The sequence below is a fragment of the Rhinolophus ferrumequinum genome, chromosome 27 (assembly GCF_004115265.2).
Source record: "Rhinolophus ferrumequinum isolate MPI-CBG mRhiFer1 chromosome 27, mRhiFer1_v1.p, whole genome shotgun sequence".
Lineage (NCBI taxonomy): Eukaryota > Metazoa > Chordata > Mammalia > Chiroptera > Rhinolophidae > Rhinolophus > Rhinolophus ferrumequinum.
In genome coordinates this window covers 25,138,807-25,161,181 of record NC_046310.1, presented here as the reverse complement: position 1 = coordinate 25,161,181, position 22,375 = coordinate 25,138,807, and the positions used below count along the sequence as shown (strand labels likewise).

General features: G+C 48.3%; 1 protein-coding gene across 2 annotated transcripts in view; it reads left to right on the top strand.

The window, feature by feature from the left end:
* Positions 1-22,375, top strand: part of DISC1 (DISC1 scaffold protein) — a 285,116-nt gene that overhangs the window by 207,018 nt on the left and 55,723 nt on the right. For both annotated transcript variants that reach the window (XM_033099896.1, XM_033099897.1), the window contains exon 10: positions 13,928-13,988. In XM_033099896.1, the coding sequence (XP_032955787.1) occupies positions 13,928-13,988 (61 nt within the window). The remainder of the gene's footprint in view (positions 1-13,927; positions 13,989-22,375) is intronic.

The window sequence follows — 22,375 nt, the reverse complement described above, 5'->3', positions numbered from 1 at the left end:
GTTAATTATTTCTGATTCTCACTGTAACCTCACACATAGGCATCATTTTCCATGTTTGGAAGTGGATCTGGGATTCGGTACATGCCTGCGTTCATGGCATGGGCTGGAGCGCGTGCCAAAACGGTAACAGGAAGGATAGTATTGAAGACACTTCCGACACCATAACACAGCAGGATGAGCCAGTGTGTTGTCCATGCTTTATGGGGAGCGCTAAGCCGAGCCTCAGGGGACCACGGCAGGTCCTGAGTGTTTCATATGCAAGAGCCATTGACCAGGGGACGCCAAGTCACTTGGGAACAGTGTTGGGTGGGTCCCCCTCACTTTTTTTAACACAGATTTTTTTCAACAACCTCATGAATACAAAGGAAATAAATTCACAAAGAGGGGTGGAGGGGAATACTAAATTTTATTAAAGTCGTTCTCAAGATTCAGATCCTGAATTTTCCAAAGCAGGAAAGTTTAGACTGAAGGTTGGGGATGTCTCAGACACACACGTATTGTGCTTCTCACGCGATACAGGATTGCCCAACAATAGCCAATTTCACGGAACACAATCAGTGAGGAAAGCCAGGAAAACACCCCAAACAGCTTGCATCCCTGTAGAAACCTGGTAAGAACTGGGCAGCCATATAGAGCCAGTTACCTTATAGAAGGGTTCGGTTCTAAAGGTAAAGCTAAGTCAAAAATTAAGCACATTTAAAACGGCCCTTGAGAATCTCTCAAGATGCCCATAAAATAAGGTATACAAGGGTATATGTAAATATATATGGGTCTTTTGGCTAATTTGAGTCTGTCTCATTGTACAGTGCTCAACACTTAATGGAATATGCACTCAAAATAATTGCCCGAGTATTTTTACTGCATAAAACAGTCATTGAGCACATCCAGTTGATGTGTGGAAGTTGAAGGATGACCTTGAACTCGGCTCCACTTCCACACACTGCCTGTGTTCTCCCAGCAGCCAGCCCCACCTAGCCCCGAATCTGAGTTCTTCAACCCCTCACAGTGGCTGCTTTTCACTCCCCAGCTGAGAGGGACTGAAGCAGGCATGTCACCGAAGAAAGAGCACTGGGTTCTGTCCAGGAGTCCAGTGACATGTTTCTGGGTACTGTGTGATTTCAGGCAATTGTGTGGGCTAGATCTTGCCCTCTGCACTGCCTCCACCCTCACTAGGAAAAACAGTGGGCTGACAGCATTGCCTTCTTCATCTTGAGTGGGTTTTTTTAATGTTTTAATTGATGGAAGGTAGATGGCAAGAAGACTTGCATAATGATATGGTACAGGCGAGAGAAGCTGACCAATCATCTCAGAGAACTGGCAGCTGTGTCCATCGTCCTGGAGGCCGAGGCCATGCCCCATCATGTCTCTGGCCTCGACACCTGTAATAAAGAAAGAACCAATAGACGTTTCACCCACATTATTTCCTGATATTTAAACAAAATGAATGCATTCCCAATCCTTTAAAACAAACTTCTGTTAAAACTTTAATGGCATTCTGAGGTGGTAAAATGAGGCCTTTCCAATATTATCTGTGAAATCAAAAATGAGACTTAGCCTTCCTAGTTTTCCTTTTTCATTTTGGTCAAAGAGGTCACCATCCAAGTCATATATTTATAATATGGTCCCATGGTAAGGGGAAATGGCTCACTTTGTATCAACAAGATAGATACCACAACCTTCACCCACGTAACAACAAGAGGTAAGAATTGCACTTTGCAGTCCCTCAGGCTCTGTCTCCCATCCGACCTGCGTCCCATTTTATGACAGGGTTGAAACAGGTAGATAGGACTTGCTGGAAAAAGCACATTTTATGATCTTGTCAGAAGAAATGGTTTCATTGGGATCATTTTAAGCCAATAATTTTATACCTGCTTCCTCCTAAATATAGAGGACATTAACTTATGAACCATTTTAGTGTGAGGTCGAATGCATTTTAAATGCTTAAAACAAATATCAGGAGATTGTGGGGATTGGAGAATAGCTTTTCATTGGCATTTAGCACTTGCATATCTGGGCCTCAATCTCAGTGGATTTAGTTTAAACGGGTCCTTCTCTGCTTCTTCCATGTGTGTAACTTGCATTTTGTTCCAGGAGACAGAGAATGTGTATGTGGGGTGAAAGTCAAGCCAATTATTTCAAACCCAGGCTCATGTCTATTTGACTGACAAGGTCCTGGTCCCCAGCCAGTGTGGCAGCGTCCGCCCCTCCACACAGCTCTGCTGGCAGTCCTGGGTGGAAATGGGTGGACTGCAGGATGTCCCAGCTGTGGTTGGCAGGCACTCAGGAGGTTACTGAGGTCAGGAAAGGCTTTTGGACTGAAGGGGAATCTGGTTCCAACAGGGTGGGGCTACTGGGAGGAGCTGGGGAAGCACAGCAGCCTTGTAAAAACAGTGTGAAAGGGGAATTTCTGAGTGTGTGTATGTGTGTGCACGTGTGTGTGAAAGCCTTGGAGATCACTAGCAGCCCTTTCTATTGCAAAATGCAGGCAATATTTGCAGCCCTTCTGGTGGCAGGCAGTCCTGTTGACCACTTGGGAATGCTCTGGTTTTCGTTTGCCTGCCTTTCTGGGCTTGCTGCTACTCCTCTGACCACTCCATCTCTATTAGCCCGACCATGCCTCCTTCTCTGCCCATCTTCCTAAGGCTTTCTTCCTTACATTCAGTGCCAGGCACCCTTCCTCCCTTCACTTCTGCGCCTTGCGTGAGGTTCCTCGCCCACGCACTGCTTGTTTCCGGCCCGGTATTTCAGATCTCAGCTGAGTTGTTCCCTCCCAGGACGTCCTCACCTCGGGACGTGCCTGTCTTTGTGCTCCCTGGCTTTTCTGTCTCGGCTTCCTTCCTCCTCTCTCTCCGTGTGGACAGACCTCCTCACCTGTGCGATTCCCTCTCTGAGTCACACGGTTCTGGAGCGCTGTCCATTTCAGCACCAAGCGCTCCAGCTGGCAACTACCCGTAGCAGGGGCTCAGTCAGTACCCGCGAGCAAGTAAACTGGTTTCCGAGCACCGTGAGCCCAGGCGGGGCGATCTCACCAGCAAGAGGGGCACTTGTTCTGCCAGCATTGATTTGCAGGCGCAATTATATGTGTAAATGCATTCTCACTGTTCTGCCTTAGGACCCAATTTTTGAAAATTAGATTTTAAATGTCCCATCCTCCTCACTTGCATCTGACGCTTCTAGACATTTAGCGCATAATTTAAAATGAAAGGCATAGAAAATTGGACTCATTTAGTTTACTCTACTTGAAATCCATGTTAGGCAATTTTCAAATTCTCATGGATCTTGTGCTCTTTAGGGTGTATTTGGGAGGGAAGGAGGGAAGGAGAGAAACAAGGAAGGAGGGGGGCAGGGAGGGAGGGGACTCTTGTAAGCTGGGGGGAGATGCTACATGTTATGGCACTTTGTTTTAATAATTCAGTTTTCACATTAACATTACTCCAAATACCGTTTCCAAGTCCAGGACTGAAAATGAGATCCAGCCTCCACATTTGCTGCGTTATACTCTCAACTGCAATGAGGGGCGGTGGCCAGCTTGCCCCCCATGGTGGGGAGTTTCAACATTCTTTCTTCTGCTTCCAGCCAATATGTTTCCCTGTCTCCACCAAGCCCACAGTAGACAGCAGGTGGGGATAGATTAAGACACGGGCATTAGCAGGGGTGCAGGCACCCCCTGACTTACAAACACTGCTGTCACAGGCACTGTGTACACTGGTGGGCAGGGAGGCTCCTCTCCACCCCCAGCCCCGAATCCCTGCTCCCAGGTTAGGAGTTGGTACAAACCCTTCTGATGTCACATATATGCACACGTTGAACTGCTCTGCACACCAGGGAGTGAGTTGGAGGGTTCCCTGCAGCTGGGAGTTGCTGGGTGAAGTGGGGCGAATAAGGCTCCAGGGACCTCTATGTCTCTGACGCATGGTGTCAGCCAGCCCTCACACTTCCCCAGGGACACCAAAGTACCCACCGCCTGTGCTCAGGGCCAGGGCATTTCCCCACGTGCCATTCTCTGCTTTATGAAGCAATAGTGAGACAGCAGCAAGGCCAGCAAAGCTAAATCAGACATTACGTCATAGAGCTAAAAACAACCCGCTGCAGGGCGAGGACCTCCTGAAGCTCGAATTCGAATGGGAGAGACAGAAAAATGAAATCGGAAAAGACAGCAGCAACCACAGGTACCGTGTTTCCCCGAAAATAAGACCGGGTCTTATATTAATTTTTGCTCCAAAAGATGCATTAGGGCATCTTTCAGGGGATGTCATCATGAAAAATCATGCTAGGGCTTATTTTCCGGTTAGGTCTTATTTTGGGGGAAACACATTAGAAGAACCCACAAATAAGATGCTCTTCAGCCTGCGGAGAAAACATCCAGGATCCGGGGTGGCAAACAGCCAGACAGTAGGGGGAGCGGCCTCTAAGGAGGGAACATTGGGGAGGGGCCCCGGTGGCGGTGACCACATGAGGCCAGACCCGGGTGAGGGGACGAGTGGACAAGATGTGGTTGGGGAGACCAGTGAGGGCCGCCACGCAGCGCCTGCAGCTTTGTGGAGAGGTCAGCACTTTCTCCCAGGGCAAAGGGAAGCCAGCGCAGGGTGTCAACCAGGGTTTTGGGGGCTCTCTTGCAAGGGAGTGCAGAGGTAGGGAGGTGTGGCTCCGCCCCTTGGGGGCCCCCCCCCCCCCCCCCCCCGCTGACTGGCTCTGGCGAAGACAGCACCAATGGCTTCCATCAGTCTTCAGCCTTGCCCACCTCCAGCTCTGCACGTGGGACTAAAACCTGCAGGGGCCAGATGCCAAACCACAGCTCAGGGCGCCAGGGTGGAGCCCTCAGAGGTGCAGCCAGGGGCCACACTCTGGGGGAGGGGGGCAACTCACTGGCCAGCCACGCCTCCCGCCCTGAAGCTCCTCCCATCAGGATGCCTCGTTGGTGTCCTGACACACTGTTCCCGGACTGTGAAAGGTCCGGGATGATGTTCCCTGTCAGCTGTTTTGATAAGGCTGAAGCCCAGCTCTCTCATAGTGTCCTGTTCCTAGCTGATAAGGCTCGTTTCTTTTGTTCCCTTTTCCACCATGGAATTCACTGTGAATGTCGGTGAGAGCGGAGGCATCACTCAGGCAGGTGGGGCTGAGGCAGAGGTGCAGGAGAGCACTGCCGTTGAAAAGATAGTTGTTACTCAGTCCCACGAGGAGGGGACATGCTCTGCCGCGGGGGCCACCAGGGAAGCATCCGCGTTGGTCATGAGGCACAGGAAGCGAGGGGAAACGTGAGCATGAGGCATGATTGTGGTTTCTGTGGAAGGAACAGGGGAGGCCGGGCCAGCAGGCTGAGGACTGGCTGGTAGGAATTACTTCAGGGCTGTGGGGCACAGGGCTGCTCTGGTTGTCTGGGACCTGCCCTGAGGGACTAAGGTGGGGGGAGGTGGCCCAGAGCGTGCGGACCATGGCGGAGGTGGTGGAGTATGGTTCTGGGTTGGTTGGTTGGCATATGGAAGGTGTGCTCTCAGGTGAGTTGGCTGGCCCTGGAAGGGGCAGTCCCTCCCAAGTCAGCAAGGCCCAGATGTCAAAGCATCAGAAAATAAAAATATGATTAACACACTGACAAGTATAACTTCTTTACTGCTAGGAAACGAGGTATAAATTTAGGATTCTTGGATCGCTTGGATTCTGTGCCAGGAAGTGGAGGTGGGGGGGGCAGGGAGCAGGCCATGGTCCCCCCACCTGCCCCCCAGGGGCCGCCTCTCTTTTTTCCCATGTCTGTCGTCTCTCCTGGTAAGCACCTCACATACACTCGTGTGGACACCCCAGCTTGCCTGTCCAAGCTCCGTCCACCCCTCTGTGGTGAGGCTGGAATGCGCTGCCCAGGCCCCCGTCTGGAAGGAGGCACTGCTTCCTCTGGATGCTGCAGGAAGACGTCAGCCTTTTGGGGGACTGTTGGGGCTCAAGGAAACAGCCTTGCCCAAGGTCACCTGAGGGTGCCAAGCTGGGAAGAGGCTTCTCTGAGGTTAAGAAGTGGGCCCAGGGACATTTGGGGGGAATTCCAGTGGCCTGGGTCCCAAAAGCAAGAACTGGAATGGGGGAGCAGGCGCGGGAAGGACATGTCCCTCGGTCTTGTGGACCTTGTGGGCGGGGCAGTCGCAGGACCCAGAAGGGGGGTGCTCCAGTGTGAGGCCTGGAGCCAGGGCATCTCCTCCGAGGTCTGAGTGTAATCCTGGATGAAAGCGTTTCGGAGGACGGCGGGTCACTTTGGGCAGGAGCAAGAGCCTTCATCAGGCTGTTTTCCTGCAAGGTTTTAGATTGCACGTTTCTTTCTCACCTGGCATGTGTTTTTCCTGATGAAGCGGCAACAATTCATATTTTTCCTGTTAATTTTTAAAATGTATTTGTCTTGTCACCTATGTATGACCTGCGTGTTGAAGGAAAGTCCAGGTACATTGGTTTGGCATTACAAGATGTGCTTTGTCACGTGTGGCCCCGTCGTGGGCCACGTGGGGGCGATGGCACGTGCCTGGGCGTGGGCGCGCTGTGTGTTGGGGGGATGCCACTCGTGGTGGAAGGGGTCTTACCGTCCACTAAAACCCCTACTTTTGTGAAATTGTCCCCAAATGGAAAGTTGCTCCTGTGTTCCTCGGTGTGGCCAATTCTGCCTTTTCCCCACTTCTTGAGAAAATAGGTCAATGAGAAAATGCCGCAGAACCTTCCCAAAGTGCGTGTAGAATATGCATCGTTCATGTTGCATTTCACCACGACTTCGATTCACAGATATTTGTCTTCTTGGGGATGTCTTATTGACATGCCTGCGTCCTCTTGCTTGTTGGGGCTCGGGAGCGCGGTAGGGGCTCCCAGGAGATGGTGAGCTGGGCCCTCTGGGTGAGGGTGCTGCTCTGGTGCCGGGAGGAAGGCAACGAGTCCTGGGGGGAAGAGGCCCGCCGTCATTCAGGGCCTTGAATAGGACCAAACTCCAGGTCCTTCCACCTGATCCGTTCTTACCTATGTGCCTCAATCTGGGACAGACACATCGTTCTCAGTGGTGGCCCCTCTCTGGCCCTTACCCAGAAAAAGTAAAAAGCCAGTTCACTTTGGACTTTGTCAGAGCCTGTAAGAGATTTGAAAGTCTGTGTAGTCCACATGTAAGTCGCCAAACGGCCCGGGAGCAGTGGTGAGGGACGTTGGTGGCTCTGCGATGCTGGTGGCACGTTGATCACTTAGTGCTTAAAGATGGGAGTTGTGAAATCTTCTCTCTTCATTTCACTCCTATGATACCTCTCCCTCTCCTTTTCCTTACTCTTGGCTTTGCTTGTAATAGAAATTAAAATATACCCTTGTATGCATTTCCTTCTCAGCTCGTGGGCCTCTTCTCCAGGGAACCCACATGGCCCCTCTCTCTACCTCAGGCCGGGCTGCATTTGTGCCTCTTCTCCACCTGCCACTAATCCATTCTTTGATGACCTCACTTACCTGTCATCGTGATAATCTGTTCTGATTTCTGTCTTCTCATCCGGTTGTCAGTTCCTTAGGAATGTAAACCCTATCTTCTTCATGACAGCTTCCCCAGTGGCTGGCACAGCACCGGGCCTGGAGCTGGTGTCACATGATGTAGTGGGCACCCAGGCATCCTCTCTGAGCCCAGGACTGTGCTGGGCTCTCAGGTCAGAGGAGATAGAATTCATTCTCCGAGCAGAGAGGATAAGCCATACCCAACACGAAGGTCTGAAAGGCTGCAGGAGCCCAGAAGAGGAGAGAGCAGCCTGGGGATGGGCTACCGGGCAGGAAGGGCCTCGGGGCCCAGAGCACATCTTGGACAGAACACAGAGGAGGGTCTCCCAGGCAGAGGGGCCAGAAAGAGCAAAAGCGTGAGTCTCAGGCTTCTTGAAAAGACATTGTATTGACCCCGGTCACGACTCCGGAGGCAGGCGACACTGGGCTGGGACTTGGCAGCTGTCAGGACTCTACTTCCCTCTTCCCTATTGATCTCTGTCAGCTCCATCCTCACGCTATAATTAGCCTGTGGCCACAGGCATCTGCCCACCCTCGCTTTCCAGTGTTGGTGCTGGAGAGCCGAGGTCCTGTTCAGTAAGTGCAGATTTGAGGACTCCAGGGCGAGCAGCCTGATTGGTTCACGGCCATGACCCCTGATCTGGGGCAGACTCGGCCAAGATGGTGAGTGCTGGACACGCTGGCAAAGGGCAGGGCAGGGAGAGGAGATCAGCACCCCAAAAGGGAAGGGTGTTGGTGGGTGGACCTTCTGCTGGAGGTGCGATGGCCGTGGCACTGGTCAGCAGGGCCCTCGGCGAGGCTAAAATCTTTCTCTCCCCTCCTTAGCGCCACCTTGGGTGCAAGGAGCAGGCCTTCTTGGGCTGGCTGCCTAGTTACTTCCTAGGCTACTGTAGGGGGCGCACCTCCTCTGTGAAAGCGCCATGTAGCTGGGGATCGGAGGAGCTTAAAATGGTGGCGCTTCCTTGCCCTGGAGCACACTTTGAATTTTCCTGCCCACATTCCAGGATCTCTCTTCCAAGGCAGTAGCTCAGACAGACATCAGACCTGGCATGTTTTTATGTCAAATGGATTCCAGCTTCAAACCTTAACAGTTACATATGTAAAGCCCTGTATTAGAAGAAGTAAATTCTTTCCTTCTGTGAAATATAGAATTCCTTCAGTCAAATTCATAAATTACGTTTCATCATAATTGGGCAGCAGTATTGAGTATTTGAGAAAACTAGGCTTTGGCATAAAACTGAACTGGGTCTGAATTTTTTATTTACTCCTTGAATTAACTTCCCTCAGCCTCAGCCTCCTTATCCTCAAAAGGGATTTAGAGAGTTGTGAGAATTAAATACCATAATGCACACATATGTGAGCATCCAGGGTGAGCTCACTTTCTTTAGCTTAAGATCAAGTGTGAATTTGGGCTCTTTCTTTAAAACAAATTGTTTACGAAAATACTATTCCACTTTAAAAACAAAATTCCAAATTCTACTCCTGTCCTATCAAAAAGTATGAAGAGAAGTAAATAATGTAAGTGTGTGTGTACGTGTATACATGTGTATGTGTGTGTACATGTGTGCATGTGTGTCCGTGTGTGCATGTACATGTGTGTGCACATGTGTACGTGTATATGTGTGTATATGTGTGTGCGTGTGTATATGTGTCTGAGTGTGCATGTATACGTGTGTGCTTGCACGTTGGAGGGAAATAAGGTGAATGAGACTGTATGCACACTCCCAGGCAAGACAAATAGACATTTTCAGCAATTTTTAAACTACTGTAAATGAATCTGCAGGTCACAACTCTTTCAGTGACGTGTGCTAGAAAGCAAGGAAGCAAACCTAGGCTCCCCGCTGTCGACCCGGAGCGATGGGAGCGGTAGCCTGGCTTTGCACTTCATGGAAATGTTTGGCTGGCTGGGACACGGGAGTAGGGCTGCGGCGAGCTATGGAGTGAGGCTGCAGAACCGATAGTTAGCTTTTTGCTGACCTTTCCATACCGTGTGCGCCTGGTTTATCTTTTTGTCATTGAATAGTGCTGATTTGTTCAGCTGTGTGCGTCAAGGACATGGGGAGATTGCATGTGGGAGCAGGTCTGAACTGGGAAAGTGAGAATTACTGTATCAGATGACACCTAATTCACCGGTGACAAGACAGCAGGTGAAATTGAAACGTGGGCTTTATCTGTGACGTAGCTTGAGCACTCACTAGATATTAAACATTTTTAAGCCTGCCAGAGCTTCTCTATTCATTCCTCCTTCCTTTCCTCCCGCCCACTAGCTCTTCCCATCTTTGCAGTTGTGCTTTCTACTGACTTGAGTGTCATGACTCACAAGTCCCTGCGATGCACTCTGGCTTCAAGGACAGTAGAGCAGGGCTCTCGGAGCCAGGCCAGCTGCAGCCACACACCATCACGCAGGACAGAATGGGGAAGCAGAAGTGTAAACATAGTTCGCATAAGTAGTTTTGCTTTCTTCACGGGTGCAGGAGTCGTACGCTGACAGTGCAGCTCTGAGGACGCTTCCCCACTTCTGCCCTTTGCTTGCCTCTGAAGTTGCTGTAGCAGCATCCCCGCTCACGTCGCCCAGAGGAGGAAATCGGGATGAAGGAGTTGGTCTCTACATCCACCTCCAAGGGGGGCGGGGATAGTGGTGACGGACGCTCAGAGCCTGTGCTTTTGGACCGGCCCGTTTTCTGTCGTTACCCCATCTTCCTCGGGTTGGGGTCATTGAGTAATCTTAGTGTAAGCGTAGGGAAAAATGATTCAGAAATTATTGGGCAGGGAAAATGATGGGACATTCTTATTTTATGTGCAACTGCTGACGTGGTTCAGCCATTCCTCCGCTGGCTCCTGCCCGCAGGCAAATGCTTTAAGTCTCCACTTGGGCCACTTCCTTGGGGAGCATCCTCTAACTGCCTCCAGCCAGGCTGAATCTCTCCCCACGATGCCCCCAGATGACGGCTGCTTTAAGTTTCTGCCACCACACTGGCCTCCTTGCTTTTGTTAGCCATTCGTTCCTGTGGCTGCCTGTTTTCTCCAGGCTACAGGCAGCATCCTGTTCATCTCTGCGGCCCCAGTGCCTAGTGCACAACCTGGCACATGGTGGACATTTAAGAAACATTAGATGGGTCTAAGAATGGGAGTCAGATATAACCCCCGAAAGAAGCCTGGCCTTGGTCACCGTTCATTAATTCCGCAGGACCCACAGCTAGTCATATTTCTTCTCTCTACAAATCTTTTATCAACATAAGAGGAAAAGAGACAATTAATACCAACACTTGAACGATGTCCCCAATGAGAAGTGAATCCATTGCTAATTCAGTGATGGTGTATTTCTTGGTTTCCGACCCTGGAGGACTTAGGCTGACTCCTCTAATGCCTGGGAACGACTGTGTCCGCTTGAACTCAGGAACCCGCTCTAGAGAGGTCTATCTAGAGGACTGCCGCACATAGCGGTAGCAGAAAAATGCTGCAAATAAACCTATAGATGCAAATACAAATGTGTTTGTAAAACCATATGAATTTGACATCTTATTATTGGGAGGAGTGAAGCAATGTGAACATTGGCTTCAGTAAATTGTTAATCATTTTCCCACTGCGACCTATTCTGAAATCACCTTGGCCTTACCCTTTACATATAGATATATCATATACACCGGGGGTGCCAAAAACTGTATGCAAGTGGACACTTTGGTCAGCGTTGCTCAAGCAGTAGTTCACCGTAATCAGAAGTGTCTGGACGCTGATGGCAACCACTTTGAGCACCTCTTGTAATTGCAAAAGTCAAACTTGACGTGTATTCGTCTTTTGTTATTGGTATATGTTGAGTAGTAGTACCATTTAATATACAGTTTTCCTTTCTTAAAATGTGTATACAGTTTTTGGCACTGAATTTATTACACAACGGTCATTTGTTTTATGCTGATATGTTACTACGGTGCTTCCCTACAGTTTTCATTTGTTGATGGCTCTTCTTTACAATTGCCAGTGCTCTTTGTAATTCTAAGTTTTTACAACCAAGTCTTTGATCGCTCCTGAATTTTCTGTGTCTTGGAACACCTCCCCCATTTCGTTGTTGGCTGAAATTTCATATGCATTTATTCAGCATGCATTTCCTGAGCTCCTACTATGTTATTTAAAATTGAAGTCATGAGTTCTGTAACAGTGGGTCCTGGGACCACCCCTCACTCACTGTGTGACTTCGCTGCCCCTATGTTTTCCCAGCTGTAAAATGGGGATAATAATAGAGCTGCTTCAGAGATACTATTGTTAGTCGGTGTTTAGAACAGTATCTGACACATAGGACGTGCTCGATAAAATGTTAGCTAAATTGATGTCATTCTTGATATCATGTATTTCCACACATTAGATTTCCAGGGTGACAGTCAAGATTTCTTTGGTACCAGCTGGGGCTCATGGCTGTTATTTCCATCTTGCTGTTCGTTGTAAAATATGACTTGTGTAGCATTTCATATGATGAATCCTGCCAGCTTTCAAGGTCCTATGCAATCTTATTCCATCCCACCTACCCTGTTGCCTTGAAAATAAGACCTGGCTGCACAATCAGCGCTAATGCATCTTTTGGAGCAAAAATTAATATAAGCCCTGATATTATATTATATAAGACCTGGTCTTATATTATAGTAAAATAACACTGGGTCTTATATTAATTTTTGCTCCAAAAGACTCATTAGAGGTGATTGTCCGGCTAGGTCTTATTTTCGGGGAAACACGGTATCAAGACAATCTAACTGCAAGTCGATTTTTCTGTGGTGTTCACTTCCCTGGGTCCTACTTATGTCTTCATATATAGTTTAATCACCCAAATAAACAGAAATTCTGTCATTAACTCAACAGAGGAATAATAACTTTAGATGCTCAAAAATTTCTCGGAATTCTAAAATTTCTCTTTTGTCTTTCACATCTTCCTTCCAGAAAATTTTACTAATGAGAGTTAATCTTGCCTAAATCGATCTTTAAATAACGACCTTTGAAATCTGATGACTTGTATTTGTAAAACGAGGTTAGGCCTCACTTGGTACTTATTTTAGAAAATTCCAACAAAATGTCTACTGTTCGGCAACATTCGTGATGGGTGCTGAACTGGTGAGGTCCCTCTGGGTTCTGGCTTCAAACCTATGCTCGTGCTGTCCTGGCCTCGGGGTGCTGTCCTGGCTTTGGGGTGCTGTCCTTATCAGTGGAGCCTGGTGGGCTGCAGTTTCAGAGTCACTGCTCCATTCAGTCTGACGCCAGGTCGGCCTGGCTGTCTCTCCTTTCCTGTACCGATTTCCTGACAAATATTGCTGTCCTGTTATCATGCCAACAAAAGACACAAGGCAGCAAAACCTATTAGACCTACTTCCACTTCCCCTTCCCCTGCCTTCCTTGAGCACGCTGAAAATGGTATTGCTGGGCAGATTGGTCATTGTTTAATTTCATCAGACTCATAGGGGCATTTTTGGATTAGTGATTAGGATGAAGACTTATGGAAAATGTTGCCATGTGCTCCAGTGAGAAATCAATGTTAGATTCTGTCACTCGCCCCATCACATACATATCGACCATTTGAAACAGGGTCCTGAGAGTCCGCCAGGCAGAGACTCTGGACCGAGAAGCAGGAAGCACGGCTTCTGCTTTCAAGAATGTTAATGAGCCCTTCAGCATCAATTACATCTGAGAAAAAGGCTGAAATAAAAGAACGATAAATGCCACAACCGCAATAGTAATAGTAATGATACAAATGGCAACAGCCGATGGAGGCTCGTCTGCTGCCACCCGCTCTTCTGGGGCTTCACTCCCGTCTGTGCAGGCGCTCACCTGGAGAGGAAGCCCGGTGCCTTCCTCAGAGGAGGAAACAGAGGGTACCTGAACTTGCACCAAATGCACCAAATCTTTTTTTATTAGTCAAGTGCCTCTTTGATCTGTTGAGCCATAATAACCACCTATTCCTTCAACATGCGGTGATCATGAGACACTGTTTGTCTCTAGTGGCAGCTGATCTCATGGCTTTGGAGGCTGAGCAATTGATCTTCTTAGAGGCTGGATCTCATTTGCATTTGTCTTTCAATAAAGGGTTTGCGATCCCCTGCTGTCACTGGTGAGGTTCCTGTGCTTCATCCATTGTAGGATGGGAGCTGTTCCCTTTTGTTCGCTCTCCCTCACTCTCCAACCAAGCTCTTGGCTGCCAGGTGGGAAGGGAGCGAAGCCCAGAGCACCGGGGTCCATCCCAGACCGAGGAGCACGGCTCCTGCTCCTGCATTGACACTGGGGGCTCAGGCCCTTTCCACACGTCACTCCAGGCAGACACCTCAGTGGGTCCGAGTGTTTCCCAAGTGTGGAACGCTGGCATTATCAGTGTTTGCGATCTTTCGGTGTTTGGCTTTTAGTTGAGCAATACTGGGTTGTGTTCAGTCTTTGGCTACAGTTTCATCACCTTTGGATTTCTGTTTCGCAGAAACCGGTGTGAAGGAGAATGCTTCGAAGTACACGGAGGTGCTGGAGGACAAGCTGCGCAGGTACGGGGAGTAATCCCTTTGTTACAGGCACGTGTGGGTTCTGTGTCATCATAGAATTTAGAGAAAGCAAAGCAGGCCAGCTGATTTTGTAATAAATTAACAAAACAAAACACACAAAAGGAGTCCTTTGAATCTTGGAAGAAGCAGGTATCATACAAACATCACCTAGCCCTATTCTCCTCTTATAAAAAGTTAATGAGGAAAAACTGAGGGTTGCTAGATGGGCAGGAGGGGTGGGGGGTGGGGGGGAGGGTGAGGGGATTGGAGGGCAATCGGTGACCATAGGATGGCCACGGGCTTGAAAATTAATCTGGGGAACGTAATTTGGTGGTTACCAGAAGGTAAAGGGGTTGGGGGGTGGGGGATGAGGGTGAGGGGGATCAAATGTATGGTGATGGAAGGGGAGCTGACTCTGGGTGGTGAACACACAGTGTGATTTATGGATGATGTGATACAGAATTGCACACCTGAAATCTATGTAATTTTACTAACAATTGTCACCCCAATAAATTAAAAAAAAAAAAGTTAATGGATTACAATGTTTGAAATGTCTGGGGCCCACTGCAGGTAGTTTTTGTGTTCCATAAGAAGAGTCTTGGGGTGGCCAGTTAGCTCAGTTGGATAGAGTGTGGTGCTAATAACACCAAGGTTGCTGGTTCCATCCCCTCATAGGCCACTGTGAGCTGTGCCCTCCTTAAAAAAAAAAAAAAAAAAAAAAAAAAGAGAGAGAGAGAGAGAGAGAGAAGAATCTTCTTTGGTTTGTTAAATTCAGACTTCATGCCTTGGTCTGGTTTGCTTTTCTTTTTATGTCTAGAGGGGGTCTTATGGATTTTGACCCAGCTCATACCAATTTTGGAACAATATAAAAATGTACATTGTAGGCTCTGTTTTGAATCCTGAATCAAAACCAGCGTGAAAATTCCTGGTTGCTTTTTTTTTTTTTTTTTTTGTTAACCCAATTAGGAATTCAGATTTGAGAAACGTTAGGGACGCTGCGGCCTGTCAAGATGTTTCTGGTTTTTGTGGATTTGTACTCATGAAAATAAACGCCAGCCCCTAGGATCTGTTTCTAATTAAGGAAACAAGTCTGAGCATGTCAGATGTGCTGGCTCCCTGGGAGTCGTCGAGCTTTATGGAGACTGTTTTGCTACTATTTTGGAAATTGTTAAATAACTCTTTAAATAGGCTATGCCTCAGACCTTTGTCTGCTAAGATAATGCCGTTGGCGCACGTACTGCTTCTCCTTCAGAGAAGTTAGGAGGGCTGCCTTGCTGAGCCCTGCAAGCAGGGTACCCGGGATTTATTCTAACGCTGGGAGAGCGGCTTCCTTCAGCCACTGGCTGATAATTTGCCTGCCTCAGTGCCCCGCACAGGGAGGGAGGGAACTATGACGAAGGTGGTCAGTGGAGGGTGTGGGGTAAGGGAGGTATGAGGTAGGAGGCGTCCTCTAAGGAAAGCCTTCTCCTTAGAAAGCAGGCTGCTCACCTGGGGCAGGTGCAGTGCCCTGAGTCCGCCTCCTCCCCTCCCATGTGCTCCAAGCAGGTTTCCGCATGTCCCCCTTGATCTTACCTCCAGCTATCATTGTTTGGCCGTAATGACCATGCATGCCTCCGTTCCTCCGTCCCCGGTACCCTGCTCGCAGCGCTCAGCAAGGCAGCCGTCCTAACATTTCTGAAGGAGAAGCAGTACGTGCGCCAACAGCGTTATCTTAGCAGGCTGAGGTTCTAAGAACAAGGGTATGATCACCTACCTAACTTCAGGTAGCAGTCACCTTCAGTTTCTTTTGCTGGAAGACTGAAGGCAGGGTATCTAGTTCGGGTCGGTGCATGGATTTTATTAAACATGGTGCGTAGAGCACGCCCGTAGTGGGCAGTCAGCGAGTGTTTGGTCCTGTGGCCTCCTGCTTCTTCTGATGTTCGCTGTCTTTGTCATCAGAGCTGATGGAGCGGCCACACCCAGAACTCATCCTCTTCCCTCCCAGCCCACTTCTTCTGCTCTGTGTCCAGCCCAAGGCACGGCCATCAGCCACCTGGTCTGTCACCCTCCCACCTGCTGCTGGCACAGGACTACAGACTCATGCTCATCCTTTGTCCTTACCTCCCAATGACAGTCGGTTACTGAGTCCTGCCAATGTGGCCTCTCGAGTGTCCTCACGCCCGCCTGCTCCCACCATGCTCATGTGGGTCTGTCTTCTCTCACTGAGTGTCCGGAATAGCTGCTGTTGATGTTTTTCTGTCTCCAGTGTTGTCATTTCTACAGGTGGTCTGGAGTGGCCATCTTAAAATGCAGACCTGATTTGCATATCCCCATCGCCCTAAGGGTGAAGCCTGAGAGTCTCACTGTGGCTCCTGGCATGCTCCCATGTGGCCTCTGTGTGTCCTTGAGTGTTATCTGTCACCACCCATCACCGCCGGGCTCTGGTCCTTCTGAGTTTCTTGTTTCCCATGCCTCTGTGCTTTGTTCTGGAGAGAAACTAATTTAGGAGGGGAAATGGTCAGGGGATACATTATCCAAGGAAGCTGTTAGGTTGAACCATATGAAATTATTGCTATTAGGCCATTCTTGATCTAGAAAAATGGCAGTTTCATATGGTCCAACCCACTGTTGAGGGCTTTGAAGTAATCTGCAGGACTGTCAGATGTGTGGCCTGAGACTGGCCAGTCTGCTTTGCTGAGACACGCTGGCATGTGCCCGCTCCTGGCTTGTGCTCGCTCTCACCTCCGCCTGTGCATGGGCTCTGGCGGCCCTTCATCTGTCTAAGTCTTTTTTGTCCTTTACATTTTGGATGTCTCCTCTTTGAAGCCTTCCGTGACTCCCCAGGAGTGAGTAACGTGTTTACACTGAATTATTCTCCTCACGTTCAAAGTGCTTGATGTCAGGTACTGGAGATGCCGTCTGTCTTGTCTTATCCTCAGTGTTTCAACAGTGCTAAACAGTGTTGGGTGCCCAACAAGTGCTTGTTGAACAAATGGCTGCATAAATTAATGAGTGAATGCAACTTGCAGACACTCCAGTCTCATCTTCTGTCAGCTCCCGCCTCTCTCCCTGCCTTTCTGACCACGTGGATGTCCGACTCACATACGTACGGTACTGAGGAGCCTTCCGCAGTCTCTGACCAGGATGGTGGCTGGGCTGTCCTACCGCCTTCTTCCTCAGGGCTCTTTTCAGGCTGTCGGATGCCTGGCCCTGATTTGTTTGGGCCAGTAGGCCAGTATGGCAGAATCAATAGAATAGAGAGGGGAAAAAGCAGCCAGGGCCTGTTGCCATCTCCACTTCCCACCCCCCCACCCCCCCCAGAGCAGCAACAGAGGGGCGGGAACTGGTGCGCCTCGAGGTACACGTAGGAGGTTTTGCTGCCTCAGTGCAGTGGGCCGGACTGGATGCTATAGAGAGTGTTGTAATGGTCAGGGTGTCCCTCCTGTGACAAACCCGCCCTCCCACCAGGCCTGAGGAGTGATGGCTGCAAGATCCTATCACAGTTACCATTCTTTCCCAGAGAACCAACATCTAAAAATACACCTGGTACGGTTTGCACAATATTCGCTCTCGGTACAGTGTTTCTGCCTCCTCCTGCTTCCTTCTCGGCACCCACAGTGGGAGTCCCTGACACAGTTTGTTGCCATGTCTTCTGTCTGATCCTGTGAGACTCGGAGCATTCCGAGGATGGGCCCCATGCCCCACTTGCTTTGTGTTCTAAGTGGCTGGCACGCTGTTTGGCCTGTGGTAGACAGTCAATAACATTATATTTAATGTAAGAATGAATGGAAAAATAGCAATTGTATCTTGAAACTGTATTCTGAACTATTAGATTCAAAAAGTGAAAGCAGGGCTGGCCGGATGGCTCAGTTGGTTAGAGTGTGAGCTCTGAACAACAAGGTTGCCAGTTCGATTCCCACATGGGCCAGTGAGCTGCGCTCTCCACAACTAGATTGAAGGCAGCCAGCTGCTGCTGAGCTTCCGGAGGGGTGGTCAGATGGCTCACTTGATTTAGACTGCGAGCTCTCAACAACAAGTTCAAAAACAGCGACTGGACTTGGAGCTGCGCCCTCCACAATTAGAGTGAAGGACAACAACTTGGAGCTGACTGGCCCTGGAGAAACACACTGTTCCCCAATATTCCCCAATAAAATTTATTTAAAAAAAAAGTGAAGGCAGCTTAAAAAGATGTAGTGCCATTTGTCTTGCCATCAAATCTTAGTGGTATGTAATAGAATAGAAAAAACATCTACTCTTAAAGAGCTTTCCCCACTTATTCTTACTCGTTCAGGCTTATTGTTTCCAATGGTTGGGAGTGATACTTTGGCCTAGCTTGTTTTCCCTTATGGCTGCACCTTGCTTTAATGTCTATTTTCTCAATTATTATACACTCTCTGTTAGCTGTCTTTCTCAAAGACTCAAAAGGAATGTTCAAACATCTCATGGAGCGGGTACCTGTTTTATTGATTATATGTGGTGTCTCACATCTCTAACCATTGCACAGGAGAAGCTCAGTGTTGTCCAGTGGCTAGCTCGTGTGTCTGGCTCTTGGGCACCAAGCCCTCCCCCTACAGTGGTGGTTCCCTTTAAACGTAGGGGGCCTCTTGTGTGCATGGCCAATGGGAAAATTCCCTTCTTTCTCGCATCTCTCAGTTCTAGCCCTTCTCCCCCACACCCGAAGTTGAATATAAAAGCTTTGCTGAAAATTATGGGTGCAGTTTAGTGGAATCTAGGTTATTTTTATTTCTTTGTGCTTGTCCGTGTTTATCAAGTGTTTTGTGTGTGTGTGTGTGTGTGTGTGTGTGCACGCACGTATAATACTTCTATAATCCGAAGAGATAACAAAAATCATTAAAACTTGTTTTGAATATGGAAGTAGTTAGAGAGCTTCTCAAGGCCCTTCTTAGTTTTAGAAGGAACTATCAAGAACCCATTGGTTTTATCTGAAATTTACTTTGAGATACAGACTCTGGCATATTTTTGTAAAGGTGATTTCATTCTTTTTTTTAAAAAAATGAGTGTTTAGCTTCTAATTATGTTGAAATTTCCGTGCGGACAGTCTGATGGGAGATGGTAGCTAGGAGGATGCACTGTGCAGAAGAACCCCAGAGGTAGCCAGCAGGGAGGGGAAAGTCATGTGGCTTCTGCCTGGGCCTCTGTTACCTTCTCAGCTTGTCTGTCTGGATCTCTCTGCCCTCTCTCCAGAGGTTGGCGAGACCTGGGAGTCGGACAGCTTGCTGGAGTTGGAGGGTATCATTCGGCAAAATTGCACTGACCTTCTGTGTAAGCAGCATAGCGTTAGACGTGAAGGATGTAGAGAAGGCTGAGCGGTGTCCTACGGGCAAGGCTGTACCGTCCAGTGGGGAAGCAGCTCTGTGCACAGAACAGTGCTCGTTGAGGGGACATGCCAATGTGTGCCTTGGAGACCAGGTTGGTGCCCTCACCCACGGCTCCCAGAGCCGCCAGTCATGGCCCAGAGCAAGTACTGATGACCAACTGCCTGGGCTCTAATGAAGATGGGAATTAGGGCTGGAGAAGGGGTTGTTAAAGCTCTTGTTCCCAAAGCAGCTGCACACCAGATGGTCCACAAGGGTGTGGGAAGAACATTCTAGAATTTCTATTTTACTTTTTCATTTCACTGATTTAAATTTTGTCTTTGAAAATGTTCTATATGTGTATGTTAGTTAGTAATACACATATACAATTCAGGAAACAAACATCAGAGTGCATGTTCATCATTTCCTTACCGATGAGTACACACACAATAACATAATATCAGATAGTGCTGAAGACAGTAGTCATTTGCTAATTTTCTAACACTAAGTCAGGCATCACACCGGGCACATGACCCCCCGCCCCCATCCAGTAGCCGTCTTTGTCTTCGCATCCACAGAGGAAAAAAAGAGTTAATTTTGTAACAGAAGAGTCAGCACTCAGACTACACAAAGGGGAAGTAAGAGGCAGACATGGAGGCTGAAAGGATAGGCGGACAAAAGACAGAGGAGAGGAAATTCACGACGTGGTAGCTACTGGTGACTTTGGGCAAGCAGTCATGGGTCTCATTAGGTTGTGTGGCTCTTCACAGCCACGCAGCTGAAAGCCCAAGTCGCCTTAAGCTCAGAGTCCATTCGGATCTTGACGGAGCAATGCTGGGTTGCATGGCAGGCAACCCCGGTGGTGGCCCAGCGGGTGGTGGCTATTCACCGGCTTCCTAACAGAGATCCTACAGATGCTCTCCATTCCAGGTCATGCAAGGTCATTTCCAAGTTCCTGGGCACCTGGAACAATCCACTTTCAACCCATAGTGAACTTATTTCAGAAGCAGTTGAGGGAAATGAATGTAAGAAGTGGCCGCCAGTAGATAAGCAGCTGGTTGCCGTGAGAACGCCCATCCCCCCTGGGTACAAAGAAAAGGAATGTAGCCGCACGCAGACGCCGCCGCTTGTTTGTTCCTACTCTTACTTTCTTGTTCTGTGGCTGACGTATTGTTCTATGCCTTCCTCCTCTCCCTCCTGACATGGAATCAGACATGTCCCTGCTCTCCCAGACCTCACTTCTTCACGAGGAGCTCGGTGCCTTTCTTACTGCCTCTTCGTGGCCTTGAACTTTCTTGGTGTTGCCTCTGCATCTCAGGAAGAGATTCTCAGCTTCTTTCTTTCCCCTCCCTGGTTCGGATGACCCTCCCATGTCCATTACCGTCCCCAGCTGGGAGCTGTTTGCTATTTGTCTCCCCTCTCCCCCACCTACTCTCTCTCCCCCACGGCCCCCCTCCTTTCCCCACCCTCCCCTCCCCTCCTCTCCTCCCTCTCTCCCTTCCTCCCTCCCCCCTCCTTAGCAGAAGGAGACGATTAGAATGCAGGGTACTGGGAAAGGTATCATCCCTTTGCACCCCTGCCTGACTCTGGTCTCCCCACTTGGTTGAATCCTACCCCTCACGTTCCATTGAAAGCCCGTGGCCCACAGTGGTTTCTCCCTCTTCTGGCTCAGATCTCGTCTCCTGTCTGCCTCTCCCTTGCCCCTTGACCCCCTTGCCCTGGGATGTGAGTTTTGTTTTTGTCTGTCTGTGTTCTGCCTTCTCACCTCATTTGCCTGCTCAGGGCTCAGTCCTCATGCACATGGAATGCGTGTGACGTCCTCGTTTGGTTGATAGAGCCATTTGTAGCAAGCCCACGTTTTCATTCTAAAATCAGAGAAATTGATCCTGCCCATCGTACCCAAGAAAATCTTCATGAAAATACCCGTTGTTAGATCTGCCCAGTTTTGAATATTGAAGCAATTTCCAGGAGAAACAATGATCTAAAATACCTTATGATTTTGAAATTTAAAGTGCTAAGAAAATGTAAAGCACCAGTTGTACAAAGTTCTACGTAGACATTAACTTAAGACGTATTTATTCATTGTTCACAGTTAATTTTTAACCTTATTTCATCTCAAACCAGAAAACCCTTAAATATACTTAAAATAATAATACTTAAATACATAAAGAATATATACATACAAAAATAATACATAAAAATATAAGAAGATGGCATGGTTTTTTAAAAAGTAGAAAAAAGAAAGGAAAAACAAGAGTAGGACAAATATTGGTGACATTTATATGGGACTTGGACTCACACCACAGAATTTACTATTCTAGACACTGAATTAAGGATGATTTATATGAATATAAAACTAAGTCACATTTTAAAAAGTATATGTAAATGATTTAGTTTATAATAAACATTGTAGGTCTACATTTGCCTTAAATTCACTGCAAACTCTAGGAATGAATTTTTACTCAGAACTTTTTCCCCTGAAATGTTTGGTTGTGGAGGATTTAGTTTCCAGAACACTCAGGTCAATTAAAAAAGCTACATGCAGGTTTTCAGAAAGAGAAAACAGAGCTCCTGCTTCTGGAACCCCAAAGCCCCAACCAGGCGAGAGAAGAAGCGGCCGCCGCCCCACCCTCATCTGGCCTCCCCTGGCCCACAGAGCCGGGGCTCCTCCCTTCTGAGCAGCTGCGCCCCCATGCAGGAACTGACGTGAAGGGTCTCCGTCCTCCTGACGTGTCACGAGTAAGAAAACCATCAACCCAGACAAGCAAGTGACCTCTTTCCTGCCGACTGTGGAGAACATGAGACATTTCAATTTAAAGTGCAGGCTCTGGAATCAGGTTGTCTGGATTTGCACGCAGCCACTTCCAAGCTGTGAGCTGTCACAGGTTAATACATCTTTACAAGGCTCAATTTTCTTTTATTAAAATGGGCCAATAATAGTGTGAGATAAAGAATGTTTCTCGTATACAATAAGGCTTAAGAAATGCTATTATAACCTTACTAGGAGCTATGGCACCATGAAAATTATGAAGAAAAAAACTACATTAAAACAACAACAACAACAACAACCAAAAAACCTTATTTTCTAATTCCAGA